Below are 23,963 nucleotides of genomic sequence, written 5' to 3' on the forward strand. Positions count from 1 at the left end.
TATCAAAGATCACATTAATAGCTTTCCTACTTGTGACAGTCACTACTGTAGAAAAGACTCAACATGGGAAATATTTGGATAGCTCTCTTAATTTGAGTTTGATGTATAGATTGTTCGTCGAAAAAATGAAAGATAATGCAAATAGTGCATCTTTTAAGTTACCCAGTCAACCATTGGATGAAAAGGTGTTTCGTATGGACTTCAATCTGAGCTTTAAGAAACCGTACAAGGATACGTGTAAAATCTGTGATAATTTCGAAATTCAACAAAAAGCAGCCAAAAGTGGGGACAGAATGTTGAGTGTAGAACAAGTAACGCGGCTGATAAACGAACGTAGGTTACATCTGAGCAAAGCCGAGTCAGCAAGGGAACAAATGAACGAAGATAAGCGAAGAAGCAAGGAGGAAAACATCACTGTGGTGTCATTTGATTTACAGAAAGTGTTTCAATTAGCTAAACTTACTACAGGACTTGCATACTACAAGCGACGTCTATCCTGCTACAATTTCGGAATTCATGACTTCAACACGACAAAGAGTACAATGGATGTGTGGAATGAGAGTGTTGCATCGCGAGGACCACAGGAAATAGCGTCTTGTTTACTCAAATACATAAAGACTCATGACATCCAGGACAAATTGTTGCATGGTCTGATTCATGTGGAGGTCAGAATAGAAATTTTGCGATTGCTTCTTTCTGGATGTGTGTTGTTCAATCACCTGATAACATTTGTGAGGTAATTCACAAATTTACAGAACCAGGTCATTCTTTCCTCTCTAATGACAGCAATTTCGGTGACTTAGAGAAAAAAATGAAACCGTACTCAAGATTGTATGAACCTAAGGAGTGGCATGTACTAATTCTTCAAGCAAGGATTAAACAAGGAAAGAAGTTCGAGTTAGTGGAAATGACAGGGAACGATTTCATATCAACGCAAGGCTTACAAAGAACGTTGATAAATAGGAAGACGACAGCAGAAGGAGACAAAGTATAATGGTCTAAAATCAAAGAAATGAAATTTAGTGCAGAGAATCCTTGGGAAATGGAATTCAAATATTCGCACAATACTCTTGAGGAATGTCGCGTTGTCTGTTTCAAAAACGGCCTAATAATAGGGCAATGAACGTATCCAGTATCAATTTTCCTGTGTTGTAGCCCAGTGGTCATCCCATCCCAATACAGAAACTGAATTATCTCAAAAGTTTACTGCCATTTATTCCACTTTATGCTCACGATTTCTACAAGAATTTGGAGTCGGTGTCGACGGTCAATGCAGATGTCTGCTTCTCTTGTACTAATGAGGACTAATATTTTTTTTTTAGTCTCTAGTACTTCGTTAACAACGCAGTTATTTTTCTCTTTGGATTTGATAGTGTGAAACTCAGTGTATTTACTGTAATGCGATATTTAGTTTGCGGTAATTGTATTCCATCAAAAACGAAACTACCTTTCTGCTTACACAACGTCTTAGTACGTAAGTTGGAAAGATAACAAATTGCTATTCATCCTCATCTGCGAATATAAAACTAATTATTATTGTTCTTGATATTCGCATGAGAAGATAAAAGGCAAACTTTCCATGCTTCCAACTTAATTATTAAGATCATTAACTAAACACAAAATGTTAGGTTGTAGAAACTCGTACAAACTGTACATTCCTTGTAGATCCGTCTGGATTACTTGGTTCAGGTTTCAGGCATTTTATGTTATGTTAATGTTGGTAAACGTTGATTAATTGTAGATAGCCCATTTTGAAATGTTGAATTATCAATATGCCTAAATGGGATATGTACAATTAATCAACATTAACCACACTTTAACCATACCTGTAGGTGTGTCACATGTGATTTAGACGTTCCTAATTTTTTTTCCAAGTTTCATTGTAACGCACAAATTGTTAGTAAATGTTCAGTATGCACAGTTTACTAGAAAGATTTTTTCAACTTTAACCTTCAATATTTCGAAACTAACGTTTGTGAGCTTGGACTACTCTGGCATATGCCCATCCAATTCATATTATTACACAACTCAACTATACGTAAATGAAACAAATCACTAAATTTCACCATATTCACAATAGGCTCTGTAAACCGGGAAAAGGAACGGAATAATCAGAGCCAAATTGCCCTTCTATTAACATTCATGTTTTCAGTTTGAAAATTATTGCGAATGTCCCAGGAGGAACATATTGAAGCTATTAACGGAAAAAAGTCCCTTTCGGAAGGGAAAAGAACCCTTTTTTGATTCTTTATTTAGCTCATGATGCGTTTGTGAGTTATTCCTGTGATCAACTCAGGAATAAGTGAGAGTCCCTGTGCTAACTTACACTGACATTATGAAATTTAACTTAACTATACAGAATACCGCAATGTTAATAATAATAATAAAACACATATACTACATACAATATATATATATATATATATATATATATATATATATATATATATATATATATATGGACAGGCTACCGTAACCCTAATCTGAACTTTTAGAGAGTGAAGAAAATTTCAAAGAGAAGCACTAATTTTCAAAATTTAGTTCGGAGAGATCAAAAACTGCAATGAATCCTGTCCATAATTAGCAATGTTTGCCAACATGGTGTCAGCTGAACTGAAGTTCATATTTAACATATTTTCTGACTGTTTTAGCTGAAATTGCACTGAATTAAGACTCTCACGAGGTTTCTCACTATTTATTCATTATGTGAAACTTATTTTACCTGATTTCTACTGCTTTCTCGTTTGAAAACCCAAAATGTTTTCGGAGCAAAACTAGCGTAGTGTTACTCGAAGCCCTTCCCAAGTAGAACGACAGGAAGACGCGCCATAATACTAAGGCGTCAGAAATATTTCCTATCGGAGGAACAAATTTTGGCGGCGGAAAATATAAAACGAATAGAAAATAGTAAAAACTGGATAAAAACGGGTTTTGGGAGGATATGAGCATCTCAGAGGGACGAAGGGGTCTAAATTATTCTAAAAAATATCAGATTGGTGGACAATTTCGGAAATTTCTGTCCAATAGCTGAACTATGTTTTTGTATCGCATTAAGATGTACAATTTCGATAACCATCCATTTGAAATTCCCATGTACAGAGTTTACAATGAAATAACATACAAATAAAGAAATTATTCTCCAAAATATAATTCTTCCTGGATTATTCCGATGCTCCCATATTAATGTTGGTGTGAGTAAGGAACAAATGAAATTAATACATAGGTCGAAAATTATGTATTAAAAATTTACAGTACATGGTACGTTCGGAAAGTATGGGTTCCTCCAAACAAAAATTTCATTACCTTGACTGTGATGTGTAACGTGCCCGTTACAAGTCACAGGAAAAAAAAAAAGAAATTATAAAAATAAAAATGTAAATCTTCGATAAGGAAAATGGTAAATTTACTATTATTGTATTTAATATTATGTGTTACAGCAAGAGACATAAGCTTATATAAAAGAAATATCATCTTCGAATATTTTTTAAAAATTAAGAGAGAAAGAATTAAATGTAAAAATAACGTTTGTGAGAAGATTTCCTTTGCCTTTCGTAACCGAGAAATATCAAGGTCTTGGCTTATGCGCTGGTCGTTGACTGCGCATGGTCACGGCTTTGCGGCCGCAAGTAGCTGGTCTCGGCTAGCTGACTTGGGCTGTGTTGTATGAACGGGTAACATCTGGAGGGATTAAGCTGTTCGAATGGATTATGAATCTAAATGGACGTTTCGTGTTGGTTCACGTTTCTTGTATTGAAATCTTCGTTTGTAGAAGAGTGTGTTATAGAAGGAAATAAGAATATCCATTACAAGTGAGGATTATGATTATAGTGATATTTCATTTTCTGCAATATTTAGTGTATTTGCGTATTTTTGAAAAATTAGTGAAATTAGTGTTGCTTGGAAAATCGATAAAAGTGTTGGAAGGGAGGCTTGGTATAGCCCTCTCTGCTTCTATTAGCAAGCAAATTGCAGAAAGGTGCGTTATTAATACTCGGAATCACGTAATTATAATTGTTTCTGCATTTTTTCTCGATTTCGTGAATGTGGGAAATTGTGGATCTACGTCCCATTTTCTCAATTGAGTTTCTAATTGAATTGAGATCATTTAAATTGAGTCCTGAGCATAACCTCACGTTACAGTGGAATATTCTTGTTTTGATAAGAGAGTCCGAGACGATTGAGGGCAGAGAAACTACTGAAAGTTGAGGTAAAAACGTGGATTTTCAGAGGTGAGTTAATTTTCAATTTTTCTATTAGATTGTCTGTCTGCGTCTTTATGTGTATTCTGTGGGTTGTTTTGTTGGCTCCATTTGGTTAGGTTTTCAGTGGAATAATTATCGCGAATAAGCTCGGCAAATCCAGGGGAACAAAGGTGGAGGGATTTGTACCCGAAACCTATGAAATGTGCTATTCATCCTATGTTTATTACAGGTCTGAAATTCATGTTTTTGATTTAAAGAGTAAAATCCGAAAGGCTTATTAATGCTGTTTTTGAATTCTGAAGAATTGATAGTAAAATTTGATTCTTTTTTTTTTTTTAAAGAGAAAACTTCGTTTGACTTGTTCGTGCTGTTTGGAGTATGTTTGACCGGTTTGTGTTTCAGATGTTTCGATGTTGCAACGCATTCAATTGAGTATAGCAAAGTTGTTTGCGGTTGTTTTTCGTCGGGAATTTTCTATTTTCAAACTAAATTGCGACAAATTAATAAGAATAATTTCTTTAATGATAAGAATTTATGAAACTTTTTCTTCGGTTTGAGAGAAAGGGAAATCTTCACTCGATTAAAGGTACGAATTTATTTCTTATTTTTAAAGAAAGGAATATATTAGTACTAGACAAGAGAGGTCCTGGACTGGCCTTGAGTATTCATATTAGAGTTAAGTGTGAGGGGTCCTTGACTGGCCTCGAATATTTGCGTCAAACTTTATAGGTTCCTGACTTGACTGAAGAATTTGCTTTATTATTCAATTTGAAGATTTACGATTCAGCGAACGATTCTTTGGAATTATATTAATTTATTTTTACTTTTCTCAAACTGAGAAATAAAATATTTATTGAATCCAGATTTTGACTTGGCAGCGAGAAGACAAATTAATTATTGTAATTTATTTGTAATAAACATTTATTCTTGAATTGGTTGTGTTGTTATTTGTTTATATATATATATATATATTTACTGTTAATTTATGAACTATCATTCCTCTGGATTTCCGAATTGAAACAACAGCCTGAGCTATCCGGATGCTTGCTCGTGTAAAGCCCCTTCTGAGGCCAGGCTGGATTGGTTTTTCCCACCTTGTCCGCTAGGCTACGGATGGGGGCGTTACAGATGGCACATTACAAACCTATATAAGTTTTGTTCTTTTATTTCTCTGCACACGTTTTCCTTTGTTCTTTTATTTTTTTTGCACTCGTTTTCCTTGTAGATTTAAATAAGAGTAACTTATCTGTTGGTAGCAGAGATGACTAGGGATCATCATTTATTTAATTATGAACACAGCTTCTATCAATATCTTGTATAATGTTTTTTTAAAATTTTTATTTGCTACAAGACTGTAAAGGTTTATTTAGTTCCCTCTTGCGTAAATGACTACCATCACAGGAATTGTTATTTTCCATTTTTAAGGTTCTTCCTTAAGCTGAACTTCACTTAAATAAAAGTAAAGACCTTCAAGACAATGAAGAATATGACAAATGTGGGAATTGAGTCAGACAGTATACGTAACGCTATGATATGAGCTAATAATCTATTCATTACTCTCTGTATAGTGTATAAATTTGGGTGCGTAAGTATGATGACGTCATAAGCTGCACACCCAAATTTCTGATGTACAATATAAGGCTTGGAAACTATAATTAGTAGATATAGTAACATTTTGTAGAAAGTGGCTGGCTTACTTTCCATATGTATAATATTATTCGTTGTTTTCAAACTAAATTTTACAAGAAGTTCGCAAAGAGCCTTAAAGACTGCAAACACCCTAGCCGCATTGAAAGACCGCCTCTCGGGAGATCAGCAAAGTCAGCAATGCCAAGTCTGGTTAGTGGAAAGATGGGCGACCATTCGTGCTCACCAGATGGTGTTGATATTACGAGGCTCACCACTCAGCGTCGTGAGGACAATTGGAGAACTAGTTGAAAGAAAGAAGTAGTGAAGTCCGGTCTAGAAAGTCTGCATTAACGGCAGGGAGCTGATCATACATCACTGAAAAGGCATGAGACGGCTGGTAGGCTCTAGCTCCCCAAGCGCTGTTACTTCAGAAGTTTAATTTTAGTTAATTAAATTTATTCTTAGAAATTAAAGGAAGTATACACTTTTTGTGTGCTATTTTGTAATGTCCTTTTGGAAATTTTAATGTAAAAGGGTTAACTTATTTCGAACGCAGAGGTTGGTTCAATTATATTGAGCTGACTTCAATGTGCAACTGTACTGCTTACTCTAAACCCATCGCCATAAGTTTGGCATGTGGTAAGCAATAGCGTCTCGTTAGTCATGCAGTAGAGCAATGTGGCCGAGCGTAGTCTGATGCCGCCGAAACTGCACAGATTCTGGGAAAAGTTCATTGTGACTTTTTCGACACTAAGTTCACGGCGTCCCGGCGCTTAAATAAATGTGTAAAGTGAGTAATTTTCGTGTAGGTAGTGCCAATGTGAATCGTATTATACAGAAATATGATGCACAGAGTCTTGGGCTCACAACACTGACACAAGCAGCTATAAAGAGTTCTCCTATGAAGAGGACTCCGTCACGATTGTATATAGTTCGACATATGGTGACATCCGAAAATCCTTCTACACAGCGTGTGATGAAGAGCAAATGCCATACATCGCTGGTGACAATCAACCATGTTATTCACAAGGATTTATGACTTTCGCGAGAGCAGTGTGCATGCTCTAAATCCGTGTTACCTGGCTGAGCAAAAAAAGGAACTGCAAGAGGCTGTATGAATGTCATCTCCCCGGTAATCGGTGGAAGTTTGTTGTTATCCTTAATGAGACGTGGATTTACCTCACAGACTGTGATAAATTTCGTGACATTACGTACAAACTTGTTGACGCCAAGAGCCGAAGCATGTTCTTCTGCCAGTGCTCAGAGTTTCCCAAAAGGGTTCATAGTTGCGTCCAGTCTTTCGTACAGGGGGGGGGGGCAAATTATGTCTGCGGAAGGTAGCTAGCGAAACGTGAAAATCAATGCTGCGTACTACCATACTCATATCCTGACTGAAATGTGCTAGTATGAACCAGCATTGTACACACAAGACACGAACCATGTTAAACTGCACCAAGAAAAAGCACAGCGAAAACGAACATCTCCATATGGAACAGGAACTCGAATTGCAGTAATTCTCTTCTCTGACATCTTTGTCAAGAGTCCAGATGTCATCCCAATGAACTATTGCGCTTTCGCTCTCTTTAAGCGACACCTGTCTCTTCGTCGAGTCGCGTCTGCATCGTCACTGGTCTGTGGAATATCTGTAAAGAGGAATGGGATGCAATACCTATCCCATTCCTCTACGTTGCAGAGCTGCAACGTAGTCTCCTGCAATGAAAACTTCGATGCCAAGCAATAGTCAGTAGACGTAGCCTGCATATTAAACACAATCGGTGGTGGAAAACCTGCCCTTAATTAGGTAAGAGGGACATGCAAATTCGGCTCAATGTACCTGAACCAACCTCTTTACTTTCTTTCCTATTTACTTACAAGAACGATATTTTGACTCATTAGTGATGTCCAAAATACACTACAGTAATAACAAGGATGTTTAACAAGAAATAGTTTAGGAAGCATTTATTGTATATTTCGAGGTAGGCCAATATTAACATATTACAAGAAGCCAATATTTAAAAAAATATGTAAAATATTACAAATATTATCTACTTTCACAATTATTTAACATAAGAATTAAACTACAAACTTTATGTATATACGCATTGAAATAACTTTTCCAGCAGTGAACAATTGAATGATAATTTCAATTTTAATTACAACAGACATGAGATATTTTCTTCTACCTTCAGTCAGTATTAGTAAAACGTAGTCGTACACTGTGAGGTCACATTAATATGTATTTTGCATTACCCCCATAGCAATATTAATGCATGCATACCACAAATCATAATGTAAAATCCCTACGTGTTGTAAGGTTCAACTTCAGTGTACACTTTGAATATTCATACATAAAACATAAACTGCAACTATAGGGGGAGTACACAGGCAAACATGCGTGGGAATCTGGAAAAGAAATTAAAGAGTTGTTTGCTCGTTACTTTAATAACAATGCAAAATACATACCATAAACTTTCAAATTAATGTATTATGCAGAGCGTAAAATGATGTAAAGTAAAAGTATCAGAAACTAAACGAAGTGTCTTAAAAACAAATTTTGTGAAAAATAACACCGAAGACCAAAATTGCTTAGAATATAAATGAATACACTGTTTAGAGATAACTGATCATTTACATGATGTTAATATAACATTCAGGATGGGCACAAGATACGGTAACCACCTTGAGTGAGATACACGACATACAAGTTACCATTATGTCCTGTTGCCTACAGCGTGTCTTAAGTTTAACGGTAACGTACTTGTATATGCTTCAGGTAAAAATATAGAAATCACCGACACAAGTGGCTACACTATCGAAGAATCGAATTATGGCGAGCAGTTAGATTTATGATAGAGTATGAACCGCCAAGACGATGCAAGCGGTGTATCAAGATTTAGGAGAATGTTTTGGAAGACAGGGACCCGAAAATGATATTTCTACGATCATTAACTGTTCAGTACTAGCAACATAAAGATAAACCACGCAGCAAAATACCTTAAATACGAGAGGAACAAAGCAGGAATGCAACAAAATTAGTGGGAAAATTCCCTAAGAAGTCAACATAAAACGAGTCGCAGATACTGTGTAGCCAATTGAGGAGGTTAGCGCAACAGAGGTCTAACCCACATTTTTAAAAATTGAGAAAAATCAAAATAAACTTAAAAACATATGGCTTTTTTGTACAATAGAACAAAAGCAAGCACAAGCGGTTGAATGTGTCATACATTGTATATACATATATTGTACAGCGGCGGACACTTCTAAATGGTACAGCCATATGGAGATTTACGGCTAAGGTGTACCATTTAGAAGTGTCCACCGCTGTACAAAAACCACATGTGTTTTAAGTTTAACTTGATTTTTCTCCATTTTTAAAAATGTGGGTTAGACCACTGTTGCGCTAACCCCCTTAATTGACGTTCAGAGTTTATTGTTTGTAGCAGCTTTGTCGCGTCATCGGAGAAATTCAACTGTTTTACCCCTTTCGAGACAATTTTTTCAGGAGAAAAGGTAATACATGAATATTTTATTCTATATTATTGATACTGTATGTGCTTTGTCGAATTATCTAACCTAAATGTGTTATATTTATTTGAAAATACATGTGGTTTCAGATTGAAATCACCGGGAAACAATGATATGTTACAGCACACATTGTTTCCCTAGGTTGTTCCACTTTTCTTAGAATTCATACATTTTCATGGAATATTTATTTGTATTTCTTACCCTAATTAATGTTCCCCTGTAACGGAAACTGTATATAGTGTAATGAAATTCGATGTCACTTCTGACGGAGGTGAGAAGCGTTGAGAGAGGGAAACATTTTGTGACACTTCCTTGATGCTACTGTTGTAATGCGTATCTGATTCATAAAGAACAGTGTGAGAAGACAGTCTCTTTGAAGCACTTCCGACTTGCTGTATTTATGGGATGATTAGAACAACAACATCACCAAACTCCCGGAAAGGAGAGCGAAAGCAACATAGTCCATATGTTCCACTTGAAACAAGATTTACAAAACCTTCATATATGCCAGTAAGAGGAACATCTCGCAGATCTGCATTCTGTAGCACTACCCAGAAGCCTCATCGAACGTTAGAAAAGCGTAATACCTGCAATATTGGACTCTGCATAACAAAAACCACCGTAAGAACTGCTTCTATTAGCACAATCATAAGAAAGTGTAATCTTTATATGAACCTTTTATGAACATTTATTTCATAAAAGGTTTTCTTTCTTTTCATAAATTCATTCCTTGGACCGCTAAGGGTTAATGCATGTGCGAATGCTATAAACCGCATAGAGGAAGCATATGGTGCTCTTCTGCAAACATTAATACAATTTCAAAGTGGTAAAGTGAAGTCCAACTGATGAGCACCGGAAATCCCCGTCAAAAATGTTGTGCATTGAACGAAGCACGCTTTCATAACGAAATCAAACATAACCCTCTCCATGTCTCGCGAATATTTGAATGAGATATTCCCGCAATGTTTGATAGGCCGTGGTCGACCGTGTTACTCTTTCTCTGCACTGGCCAGCACGGAGCTTAGGTCTTGCAATTCGTGAAAACGTACTGTGGGGTTTCATCAAGAACATTGGTGCAAAGCACCAGTGCCGTACCATGCTGAGTTGAAACATGGTGTGCAACGTGCTTTCCAAAGGGTTATCCTGGCAACGCGAGACAAACATCAAACAGACCCTGGTGACGTATTTTTTTGTGTATTTTGAGCATGATGCTCTTTTAGAAACTTAAATGTATATTTAGTTAATATAACGAGGTAATTGTTTTTATGTTTGTATGTCATTGTTTATATTCTGACTAGGAGATTTTCACTGGTGTGCATATTGAAGTTGTGTCTGGAGATAACAGAACTTTGTACCCACGCTGTACACTTAAAAAGTAAAGTGTTATGAAGATACGTGCAAAGGTAATTTCCACTCAAAGAATATATTGATTTTCTTCTGTAATTTGTTAACTTTTTTGTTTCTAATGATCTCCTACTTCTTTTTTATTTTCATAATTTCGTAAGTTAACTTTTACATAACACGCAAATAACATGACGCAGTCTTTATATAACATAACATTAAAATATTTCTTATAATATTCTTAGAAGCTTGAGGTTACGAAGTTAGAGTAGCGGCAATAATTTTTCGCTAACTTGAAGATTAAAGATGTGAATGTAAGAGAATTCATGTGATGGTTCCACTGCTTTATATTTTTGTGCCAACATCAAAATTGCAGCTCACTCTGGTAATCATTCTCTGACCTTGTAAAACTAAAACAGGTGTGCCAACAATTAGGTTTCGTTACAGAAGGAAATAAAGATTAAAAAACCAAATGTTTATCGTGTCGTGTAGAATATTATACAGAGTGCGGAAAAATAGCTCCCTGATTTCATATGTAAATGAAAGAAAGTAACAACAGATGTTATGCCGTTTTTGTCATATAATGATAATACTATAATTCGAAAAATAACTCCCGGATTTACGTCACTTAGTCTGGCGCTAGTGATGCGAGTGAATATGTGGTCTTGAGACTGGCACGTACCTGGCCAGTTAAGTTGTAATTATGATGTTGAGCAGTGGGCTATGGAAATATCTATCCATTTCTAGCATCGTGTGTGGTGCGTGAAATATATCTAGGACATGTGATCTCAACCCAAGGTGACAATTGATAGCCAGCTCCTTTCCTAGCTCTTGCATTTTGTGACTTCTTCCGGTGGGGACATCTGAAGGCAAAGTTTACCAAGTAAGACCAGGAGAACTAATGAACTGAAAGACGCTATCCGATAGGACATAGCGGAAATATATCAAACTTGAGTAGGACGATATTGTAGAACTTCAGGTAGAGACTTTACAAATTCATATACTACAAAGGCTGCATATCACATATTTGAACGAAATCACGTTTCTTTTAAAAAGAAAGTAAACTCTGTCATTCAAAATTATAAGTTGTTGCAATTTTGACCACAAAATAAAATATACATATTGTTAGTTGTAACTATGCAACACTGTGATACACTTTGTTATTTACAAATGATAAATAAAATGGTATTTTTTCTATAACTATTAAATACAATTTTCTATTACGCATTTTGATGATTTATTACTTACTGCACATGAGAAATGGGAGCGCTATCTCTGTTGCCGCATTCTATCATACGGAGTAGCAATGCGGGCATTATAAAAGACAGCTAAAGATCTTTGAAATTTTAGTGTGTAGAAGAATTGAGAATATTAGGAAGCCTTAATGGGAAGACAATAAGGAAGTGTAATAGTTAAGAAAAACTAGAGATGCAAAATGTTTTTTTTCACATAAAAAGCCGGCTTATTTGGAAAAAAACGAGAATTTTGGAAATTTTGGCTTTTTTCATTTTCATGATTTTTCTATCTAAATAGCTTTCTTACAGTATATTCTATAATTAGATAAGAATTCCATGACCTAAATGCTATATTTCGCTCTGAAATTCACCATCAAGATGGATGGAGCACATGTTTTACGAATTAAAGCTAACATGAAGAATGTAGTATTTGAGGGCAATTATAGAGGTTATTTAACTTTATTTTAACTTTTGAGTTATCGACACCTTTTTCTTCTCTAGATAATTTTACTTTTTCATCCGTGTTTCATTTTAGTACTCTAGCTTCTAACGCAAAAGTTAAACTTGCCCGTTTTTCTATTTATCCGTCAAACCGTACGTTTTTCAATATATCCGTCAAGCCGTACTTCCACATTTCTGTTATACTGTAACTGTGAAGTGATTTAGCAATGATTTTCCGGACACAATTTTGAATACCAATTTATACAAATAATCAGTAGCGGATTTAGAAAAGTACTTTAGGAGGTTTTTTTTCTGATTGTTTCGTTTCCTAAAATGTCCTAATTTTATTTGGAAGGTGCTTGAAGTTTATGAGTACAGGCATAACTAATATTTCGTTTCGTTTATATGTTTAGCAATAATCTTCCGGATACAACCTTGAAGATCATTTTATACTGAGAATCAGTGGCGGATTTAGAAAAGTATTTTGGGAAGGGTTTTTCTTACTAATGTTTAGTTTTTCTAAACATTCGTAATTTTTATTTGACGGGAGCTTAAACTTTATGAGTAAAGGCATAACTAATAGATATTTCGTTTGTTTTAGACATTCCGTAACTTTGGGGAACGGGCTTTAGTCCGAAAGACCGTCCCCCTAACCTTCGCTAAACCGTCACTGCTGGTAATTAGTAATAATAACGATTTAAAAACAATAAGAAAGGAAGTCGGCCAACTCACAGTACACGCAGTACAGATGTAATGAAGAAAAGCTTTGTCAGAATGGTCGAATGCTGGTTAAGTCCCGGACTCCCCGATAGAAGCGCAAAAGCTAATCACTCAGTCATGTTTGTTGTGCAGTTGTATTTAGCTTAACTTAAATATATTCCGTAGTCCTTTTTTTTTGGGGGGGGGGAGTTCCGTAATGATATGTTGAATCCCTCTTGTTAAAAATTCAGAAAACTTGAGGATTGGGTAAACCGTGATGGTGGTTATATAAAACTTAACTGTAGAATTTCAAGAATATACAGAACCAAAAGCTCTAGATGTGCAGCCTTTAAGTGTATCATATAAATCTAAGTATTTCTCTTATGTTTTATTTTAATTTTATTTTGTTTTAAAAAGAGGGTATGCAATATTTTGAAGTAAAAATACTACATACTATTTTGCTAGTTATTTGTGTATTTTTTAAAAGAAGTGTTTACTTTTAGGTTTGGCTGGTTTACACCAACTTTTTTTTAATAACTGGTTTAAACCAAAAAAATAAAAAGAATGAAAAATGCGAATCGTGTGAACTTCATGGTGACGTTTCCAGATATCAAACCATCTGCAATAGTTTTATTTCCTTTTCACCTTTTAATCAAGGTGTCCCATGTTTAATTCTCGGTCGAACCACAACCCTTCTTTCATGCGTAAAGCAAGTAGCGGTTCGGATGTCAGTTTAAGCGAAAGTCTTCTCCTTGATAACCTCGGTATTTCGTAAGGATGTTAACACTAAACATGCAAAACGAAACCAAATTGTATATATCTGCATGCCTAAATGCCTGTTGTTTCATAAAAAAGCCAAGATTGCTTAAAAATATTGATAGAAATTGGCAAAATTTATCGATTGTCTACGTAGCTTCCAACATTAGCTTGGAATGGACTTTCAATGATATCTACGTACTAAATTTGTAATTTAATACCTCAGTTTTAGCGTACTGATTGATACGTTGACCTTTAAATTTTACATGCAAAGCAGATTTTCCTGTTATTGTCTTACATTTCATGTAATGACGAGATTTTCCCGATGGCTAGGGCGGGAGATTCTCAATTTAAGAAATTTACTGACCGGACTTCTTTAAGTTTGTGGGAGTTCTTCCGGCATAACCCCGCTGTTGCATAATAACACTTAGGCGAAACAAACTTATTTCTGTGAATATGTAATATAAATACATAAAGCCAAAAATCTAAATCAAAAAAGCCTGGATTAAACCAAAAAAGCCTGGTTTAAACATCCCCCAAAAAACGGGTTTTTGGCATTTTTAAAAACAACCATGATTCTTGCCAACTGCTTACTTTTGTATATAGGAGGTTAAAAAATTCTTATTATATACATTGGTTAATCCTGTGGAATTCATAATGTAAATATGTTGAAGAGAAATTGTTTGAAATATTTTTTCGAAATTCATAGTTTATTTTCGAGGTTTTATATTAGTATCAGCATAAACCACTAACTAAATGACTTTTGGTGTTATAGAGAAGCGAAACAAAGTCTGATTTATCAATTTAAAGCAGAATTTTGAAAAAAGCCCAAAATTTCCCAAGCAAAAAAGCGAAGCAGAAAACACCGAGTTTTTTTTCAAAAAAGCCGGTTTTTTTTCGAGCCCTTGCATCTCTAAGAAAAACACATAACTGGTGGTAATTACAAATAGAAAAAATGATTATGACAATGTTGCAAGAAAATTACAATTTAGAGATAGAATGAAAATGAATCATTCCTACATCAGGGTGAAGAGGTTAGTAGTAGTAAACCATAGTGCGAGGATTTGTGGCAAGTGAATAGCCAAGTATGGCAGAATCTTATGATATCGACCATGGTGAATATCTAGTAGTTCTAAATTTAAAAGTAACTACTGTTTGAATAATATCTCTATGGTGGTATTCCATCTGGAGTACAAGTATCCCCAGGGATATGCGATGACTTCTTAGGGATATATAAAACTTCAAATAAACCATTCAGCCAAGAATCGAGGATCTGGTGCACAAGAAAGAAGCTGAATCATCTTATTAACACATCAGAAACATTTGAGTTCATAATATAACATTTATTTTATGCTATCTATAACATACTTATATTAAATTTAATGTGAACCTCTTGTTTATAGTAAATTGCGTTATTTAATTATTAAGTAAGAAATTCTACAATTCATTTTAGATGAATTAGCTAGCTTAAATCTGGGGCTATACACTTGAATAGAAAAGTAACGCTAGAATTACGAGAAAAAAAGTTAATATCACTGCTATAGGAACACACTACATTTACTTTCTAAACTCCCTATACATATATCGCTCAAGTCATTTTGTGCAAACAAACGTATACATTAAACTACACCACATCCATTACGTGTATATACAGAGGGAAAGAGCGATACAATTCTCGGACTTCATAAACTTTCATGATTCTACAAGACATGCGAGGCAATGAAAAAAGTAAGAATGCAGAAGAAGAAGAAAAAGAAGAGTTGTAAACAGAATGTTTATAGGAATGAAGGATACAATGGAAGAAATACAACACCTTGGTGACGCCAACCTTCATGGCCTTCCCATCGAGCGGCGGCTGTGTCGAGGGCTTCCCAGGGCGTTTCACGAAGGACAGGAACAGATGACGGCATAGCTCTTCCGGCGTTTCCACCTCCAGGTACGTGTCCATGAACAGCCGAAAGCCTTCGTAGTCAATGTCCTATATAAAGAAAGAATAAAAAATATTTTTATATCATACGTACCACAAAAGCATAAAATAAAAATAAAAACATTCATAAAAATGTGAAGTTTTCATCTGAATGTGAATCCGTTTGGTCTTATACAAATGTCTCTCTACATAGGCAGGCCTAGCTATAAGAGATGCAAGAAAGATCTTTCTGAATTACCCATCAGATGGTTGATCGGACGCTTACGATGAAACCTCGTGAAAGAGAATTCTCCCATAGGTTATTCAACAAGGCGTCACAGATATCTACTGAAGCAAGAAATCATTCTTGGTTTTATCTTTTCAGTTAAATATAAAATGAAAATAAAAATAAGTGCTGCATTTTTTACTATTTAAAACCCATGGAAGTTTTCTTTCTTTAAAAAATCATTGAGATACGTTTAAAAACTGTTAACCAAGTACATTTTATTGATAATTACGTGACATTTCATTACAGCAAATTTTACATAAGTGTTCTACTTTACTTCATTCTTATGTTGGGGAAAGATATTCAGGCTTTAAACGCAAGATAGAGATTTGTATAATTTTGCACCAACTGTCACATTGGAAAATAAATTAATATATTTGAAAGTGAACAGATGCTCTTTAACGACAAATTCAATTGTATTAAATTTGCCCCTATACTCAGTCCCACTACATGATCCTACATATTGAATTTAAGTACATGAATGTTTCATTCATATTCTTGCAAGCAAAGCCCTTCATGTGAAACAATTTTGCTTATTTATTTCTTCAATTCGAATTTTTAATTAGTAAGGTTAGTTAGTAATATTGTTCCTATCTCTTGTGGCAAGAAGATATAACAAGGATTCATATTGATGAATGAAAAATTGTAATTCGTGAATTTCTCTGATAAAGTCATTTCCAAAATAATAAAAGCAAAGTGAAGTAAAATTACTTCTATCAGGTAGCCAAAATTTGTAATAATAATAATAATAATAATAATAATAATAATAATAATAATAATAATAATAATAATAATTTCGTTATAAAGCTTGAAGTTTAAAATTTATTTTGAATCTCAACATGAACGGCTAATAGTTGGAATATTTTGAAATAAATCCAGAGGGTAGACAATTGGTGTTTCAATTACAAGATATTCAATGGACATAAAAAATAAGATTCAATTTCGTAAAATTTCAATTATATTGAATTTAATTACTGAGTTTTTCGAGAAACTAGTAACTATAATTTAAGGCCAAAAGATAAATATGTTCATGTATGTATCAGATTAGATTTGCATGCTGTGGCGCCTAGTTTTCAGAAGTGGCGTCTGGGTTAGCAGATAATTTTTCGAGCACTCTCTATATATACATACATCTTCTTTAAATTTATTCCCATACTAATTTCGGGAGTTACACCAAAAAAGTCGTACCACCATACCAGACTTCGTGTAATACTTTTTAAAAAATAATCTGTTCGCGCAAGAATGATACTTACGGAATAATTTGAATCAAGCATTATAGCAGAGGTATCTCCGAAACTCTTTACATATCTTTCAGGATACCAACTAACTCAACGTACTCTGTCACATTAACGGACCGAGAAGCTTGCCGCTTTCATGGACAATAGCCGAAAGCAAGTAGGCCATTGTTGAATAATACGTATTTACTTACGAAAAAAGGCAGAAATAGAGAAAATTTAATTGAATCGGTGAGTGGAAAAACACTACTAGTCCACAAAACGCATTTTGAAATATTTGAAGAAAGAACTGTCGTTTGTTAATGCCACAAATGTACAGTCGACATTATAGCATTCTGCTATAACGTGCGAGGTCTTGTAATTTCTACTGCTCTTCATTACAACTTGTAGTTCTACATCTTTAGTGTTATTTTTACCTTTACCTCAAAATGGCTTATTTTGAACTCACACTGTTTTCTCTCTCGCTGATTCAATTCTAACGTTGAGTTATTTCCGAATTTTTTTTTATTTTGTTATGCACAACCAGAATTCTAAATACACATAAATTGACATGAATAAACACAAAATGCTTATTAATGTGCATGGAAAATACACATTACGGGACCTATCATGCGTACAAGATAGCCCCCCAAATGTCACCCCTCTTTCTGGAAAACTATCAGGGTACAAACAAAACTTTTTTCGGTACAAACGGTACAAACGATTTGCTTTCGAATGGTGTATTTCAATTTTTTGTACTGTGATACGGGGGGCTATCTTGCCGCCAAGATAGCCCCCCAAATGTTATCTCCTATTCCTCGAAAACTATCAGGGTACAAACAAAACATTTTTCGGTACAAACGGTAGAAATGATTTGCTTTCGAATGGTGTATTTAAATTTTTTGTGCTGTGATACGGGGGGCTATCTTGGCGCCAAGATAGCCCCCCAGTTGACCTCTCAAGTAACCCTATAAGGAAAATGGTACAAACGAAAATATTTTCTTTACAAACGGTACAAACATAGTACAAACGAATGACCTAGTCATTGTTTCAATTTTCTAAAGTGAGAGGGGGGCGCTATCTTGCCATACGTTTGTAAAACACTGAATAATCTACGTCGCGCCATCCAAAATTGGCGGAAAGGAATTATATGCTCTGGAATTCTTCTGATCATGACAACGTTCTCCCACACAGTTTTGTTCTTACCGTTGAGACAATTCAAAGATTTCTATGCAAACTATTCAATCATCCAGTTACAGCCCTAACATCGCCCATAATAGTTTCTTTCTTTTCTTTCTCCTGAAAAAGTAGCCTGCGTCAAAGTGTTTCAACGACAGTGAAGTGACGAAGACATCAGCTTTGAACTGGCAGCACTATTAGGCACATATTTTTACACAGAGGGTATACGAAAGCTTATGTCATGCTACTAGGAATGTATGAATATTCATGGTTGGTACGTCGAAAAATAATCAAGGTATGTAATTTGTATATCATTTACAATAAATTTAATCCCCCATCATTCCTTTTTTCTTAAAAAATATCGGCCTTTTTGACATACGTCTGGTATTTAAACAAAAATAACATTTACAATTTAACTAACAACCTGAAGTTAGATATAACTGCATTAATGAATCATTTATTTCCAAACATAAGTGAGATAACAACAGTCGATTTTCGAGTAATCTCGGAAAATTTAGGCTCGCTTGTGGTTTTAAATATTTGTAACTGTTTTTAAATGTTTGTTCAGGGAATAATTTTAAAACTCAGTCTGTGTTTCTTAGAATTTTCACCGTGAAAATAATAAAGTAAATTTTAAAAACTCAGAATTAAAGATACTAGTTTATGCTGTTCAGGAAGTAAACGGCTCATAAAATATTGGTACTCTTTTCACTTTTCGGAGGAGTTTGAATTCGTCGGTTTTGATTTAATCTTTCGTAGTGTAAAGAAACTCTAGCTACACATAAAATGGAATCCAAACCAACACCTGGTAATTTCTAAGTAATTTATTCAGAGCAGCGTCCGGACCTGTGATCATCTGCACAGAAAACGAACCGCAGAGCAAATCATCGAAGTGTTGATGACTGTTTAAAACATAGTCAATGTCATATTATCATTAAGGAAGGAGAAGTAGTGAGTAAGATATATTTATAAATAATTTACTTAATTATCACTTACAATTAATTAATAAATTAAAACTTGTGAAAGTACTTTGCAGGAAACAAGTGGTTTTGGACCTTTGTGATAAAAGCATTTAGTTCAATGGCTATTGTTTGAAAGGTACTCTTATTATTATTATTATTATTTTTAAAAATCTTATTAACCAGTTTTATAATTGATTCGCAAAATTGATTGAATGAATACTAACAAGTAACACTTCTCAAGTGTAACACTCCGATTTTGATAAAATTTGGCACGTAGATACTACACATAAAATAAAAAAAAACGTGTTTTCTATTTTTTGCGGAAAAAGTTTTAGGGGGCAAAAGCTCCAACCCAAAATTTTGAAAGTTGACGACCGAAAGGCAAAAACAAGTGGACCTAAGTGACCAAAAGTGTTCACAAATATGTTAGACGTAAAATGAGGGAGTAAGGTTTTCGTATTTTCCTGGAAAAAACGGTTAGGTGGGGCACGGACCCCTCTAAAACTTTGATCACGAAATATCAAAAGTGCTAGTAACACGAGGTTAGATGTGTGTAAAGGACATGAAGTATTTCGTGTATGACGAAATTTTGTGTATGAACAATACGCACAAAATAAACGAATATGCTTTGTTTTATTTTCTGCGGAGAAACGGTTTTAGGGGGCAAAAATCCCGACCCAAAATTTTGAAAGTTGAAGCCCGAAAGACAAAAAAAGCGAATCGAAGTGAATGAAATTGTGCACAGATATTGTAGATACACAATGATGGAATACGTGTTTCATACTTTCCTAAAAAAAAAAAAAAAAACGGTTTGGTGGGGTACGGACCCCTCCAAACCTTTGATCATGAAATATCAAAAGTGCTAATAACACAAGTGTCTAAAGGACATGGAGAATTGGAACAAAATTTTGTGTAGGGATATAACGCAAAAACTAAACGAATAAGGTTTTTTATTTTCTGTGGAGAAACGATTCTAGGGAGCCAAAGACCCCACCCAGAATTTTGGAATTTGACGCCCGAAAGGCAAGAAGACGTGGACCGAAGAGAATGAAATTGTGCACAAATATTGTAGAGGTAAGATGAAGGAATACGAGTTTCGTGTTTTCCTGAAAAGAAAAAAAAAACTGTTGAGTGGACCGAGGCGTTGAGTGGCGGAAGAAGTGGACTGAAGCGAATTTAATTTTATGTGGATACTGGATCTGTAAAATAAGGCCTTTCGTGTCTCTCAACTGTCCCCATCTGATTTCTTCTAATTTGGCAGATCAATAACAAGCAGAAACAGTATAGTGTATTTGTATTTCAGGAGGCACCTCTAACCCTTTCAATGTTTTTCCGCATAAACAGAAAGACGTGTCAATTAATTTCCTGTTTGCTGTTGATATGCCAAATTTGAAGCAAAACTTGTCAGGGACACTTGATATTTTACATAGGATCTATACAATATCTGCACACAATTTAGTTTGCTTCGACCCACTCCTTCCTGCGCTGTAATATTTACTTTTTGTCAGGGGGTGCCTAGACCCCAACACTGTTTTTCAACACAAATTAAAACAGGTTTCATTTATTGTTTTGCAAATTGTCTCTATACGAAGTTTCGTTGTGATTCTCCATATTCTTTAGGAACTTCTGATGTATACTTATTTGCACTTTTGATATTTCGTAATCAACGGTTTAGAAGGTCCGTGCTCCACTCAAACGGTTTTCTCCAGGAAAATACGAAACCCAATTACCTCATTTTACGTCTACAATATCTATGCACAGTTTCATTCAATTCGGTGCTCTTCTTCTTGCTTTTTGGGCATCAAATTTAAAATTTCAAATGGGGGCTTTTGCCCCACCCCTAAAACCGTTTTCCGCAGAAAAAAAAAAACCGTATTCGTTTACTTTTTGCATATTGTCCCTACACAATGTGTCGTTCCAATTCTTCATGTCCTTTAAGCACATCCGACAAACTATGATTAGTACTTTTGATATTTCACTATCAAATATTTGGAGGGGTCTGTGTCCCACCCAAACGTTTTTCTTTTTTCAAGAAAATACGAAATCCGTATTCCCTTATTTTTGGCCTTTTGGGCCTCAACTTTCAAATTTTTGGATAGAATCTTTTCCCCCCTAAAACCGTTTTTCGGCAGAAAACACACACATAAAAAAAAAATTCGTTTACTTTTTGCGTATTGTCCATACACAAAGTTTTGTTTCAATTATTCATGTCCTTTACACACATCTGACATACTGTTATTAGCACTTTTGATATTTCATGATCAAAGTTTTAGAGGGGGCCGTTTTTTCCAGGAAAATACGAAACACGTATTCTCTCATTTTACGTCTACAATATGTGTGAACAATATCGTTCACTTCGGTTCACTTATTTTTTGCCTTTCGGACGTCACCTTTAAAAATTTTGGATGGGGACTTTTGCCCCCGAAAACAGTTTCTCAGCAGAAAATAAAAAAGCACGTATTCGTTTATTTCATGTGTAGTATCTACGTGCCAATGTTTATCAAAATCGGAGTGTTACACTTGGGAAGTGTTACTTGCAAGTAAAGCACTTTATGAAGAATACCATTTAGGATCATTGTGCGTAATAATCATTCATCAATAATAATTATAACTACCGATAAATAAAGTAAAATAGTTTTGATTTAGTAATTTGAAATACGATGAATATCTGCGTAGGACTTCAAATTACATTCTTCTAATGTATAATCAAGAAACCCTATAATGATATTTCCAATAAATTAACGAAATACCGATTACCTTTGTTTATGCAACCAACTTCGAAGTAAAGTATTGGTGGTTGCATACTAGCAAGGCATTGGTTGCAATAGGCCTACGAGATCGCAGAGAATTTCGACAAAATCATGATAAGAAGAACCAGAATGCCGGCCAACTTAAAGCATAAAATAAAATAGAAATAGGAACTTTGTTATTACTAAAAGTAGCTACATACTATTCGACTCACATTTTCATTTGTGAAGTGAAATAGGTTCTCTTTTTATGCCGGCAATTATTCTTTTAAAATGGAACTATAAGTAAATGAAAAAAAAATGAAATGAAATCTTTGAGTTTTACGTCCCACGGTTATGCCGGTTAGGCTAAAGGAAACGGTGATGATGAGTAATGAATGAAATGGTGGAATGAAGAAAGTGGGAGGAAACGGGAGAGCCCCGAGAAAACCCACGCACATGGTGTTTGTCCACCACAAAGTTCACTTGGCGGGGGCTGGGATCGAACCCGGGACTCCAAGCACCAGAGGTGAACGCTCTACCACTGAGCCATTGCGGCTCCCTATAAGTAAATGAAGACCTTGGTTTGGTAGTCCATTTATTCTACTAAATGCTGCATAATAGTAAGAATAACATCAACATGTCTTCTTCCAGCTTTTCTTGTTACCAGGTATATAGCTACTGAAAGTTCTCTCTATTTCAGAATTTGACCACGGCCTAACAAAATACAACATATTATTGCATTTTGATGATAATTTAATCAATAATAGAATAAGTTACTCCAGAGATAACAATTTAATTTTCTCTCAGAATTTTTATTGACAAGGGAGTTTGCGATCTCGATATTGGATTAAGATTTCACTTAGGTGCAGGAACTTGATATGTAGGTCTGTGAGATCTTTGAAATATTAATCCAGATCGTTTTCTATCCTTTAGTTATAGTAGCATTTTAATACGAAAGGGTCAGTGTATGTAATAACTATCTATTAGAGTTTTAAAATAATACCAGTTTAAAAGTACATTAGGTACATTAGCAGATAAGTACACTAGGTTTAGAATTTAGTAATGAATTATTAACTTCAGGTAGTAGTGTATTACAATTATTAAATGGCTGTTCTGATTATTTGTCTTTTAGGTGAAGTAACTTCTTTGATGTTCCTTGAGCGTAGCGTTCTTGGATATTTTGAGATATGCTGGGATACTAATGAGAAAGGGATTTGTGAAATCCCACAGTCTCTTGCAGATGTAATTAAGTTATTTACTAAGGAACAAACCTGTAATAGCTATTTATCATCTATATTATTTTGTTATATGTAGAAAATACAAGCTTTGTTTGTTCAAAGTTATTTTTTTTACGCGGGACTTGTACTTGAAGCATTATATTATTATTACACTGTGTACATGCGCAAGCTCAAGTGTTGTGCTTGAATTATATTCGCTTTTAGCTATCCTTTCTCTTGACCAATTCCAACTTCAAGAAATATCTTAGTTAAAAAGCCTCAAATAAAGCAAACTTCTTATCTTTTTATAAATGATTAAACAAACACATAAACAAACGGATACACACAAACACAGAAAGTCGATGTATATTAAAATAGCGCTCAATAATAATGACAATCAATTATTGTTTACTATAATAGAAGCACTACTTCTCGGACTGGTTTATGTGTTAGGTAATTCAAATAACGATGTTATGACAGCATACCTATTTGTCAGTCTTCCGTGGTAATCTATAAAAGATAGAATATTATTATTATTTACAGTACGTCGTTATGCAACATCGTTATTATGAAGAAAAGGATCTAGTTAGTATTTATGGTATCCCGGATTTGTACTCCCAGCAGGGCTTGATTCAAGGAATA

General features: G+C 34.7%; 1 protein-coding gene across 3 annotated transcripts in view; it reads right to left on the minus strand.

Moving 5' to 3' along the window:
- Positions 1-23,963, minus strand: part of Dgk (diacyl glycerol kinase 1) — a 527,084-nt gene that overhangs the window by 102,166 nt on the left and 400,955 nt on the right. For 2 of the 3 annotated variants that reach the window (XM_081736412.1, XM_081736411.1), the window contains one exon: positions 15,642-15,806. In XM_081736412.1, the coding sequence (XP_081592538.1) occupies positions 15,642-15,806 (165 nt within the window). The remainder of the gene's footprint in view (positions 1-15,641; positions 15,807-23,963) is intronic. The other variant, XM_081736413.1, reaches the window with a different exon arrangement.

Source organism: Thermobia domestica, chromosome 13 (assembly GCF_964235325.1).
Source record: "Thermobia domestica chromosome 13, izTheDome1.hap1.1, whole genome shotgun sequence".
NCBI classification, from domain to species: Eukaryota; Metazoa; Arthropoda; class Insecta; order Zygentoma; family Lepismatidae; genus Thermobia; species Thermobia domestica.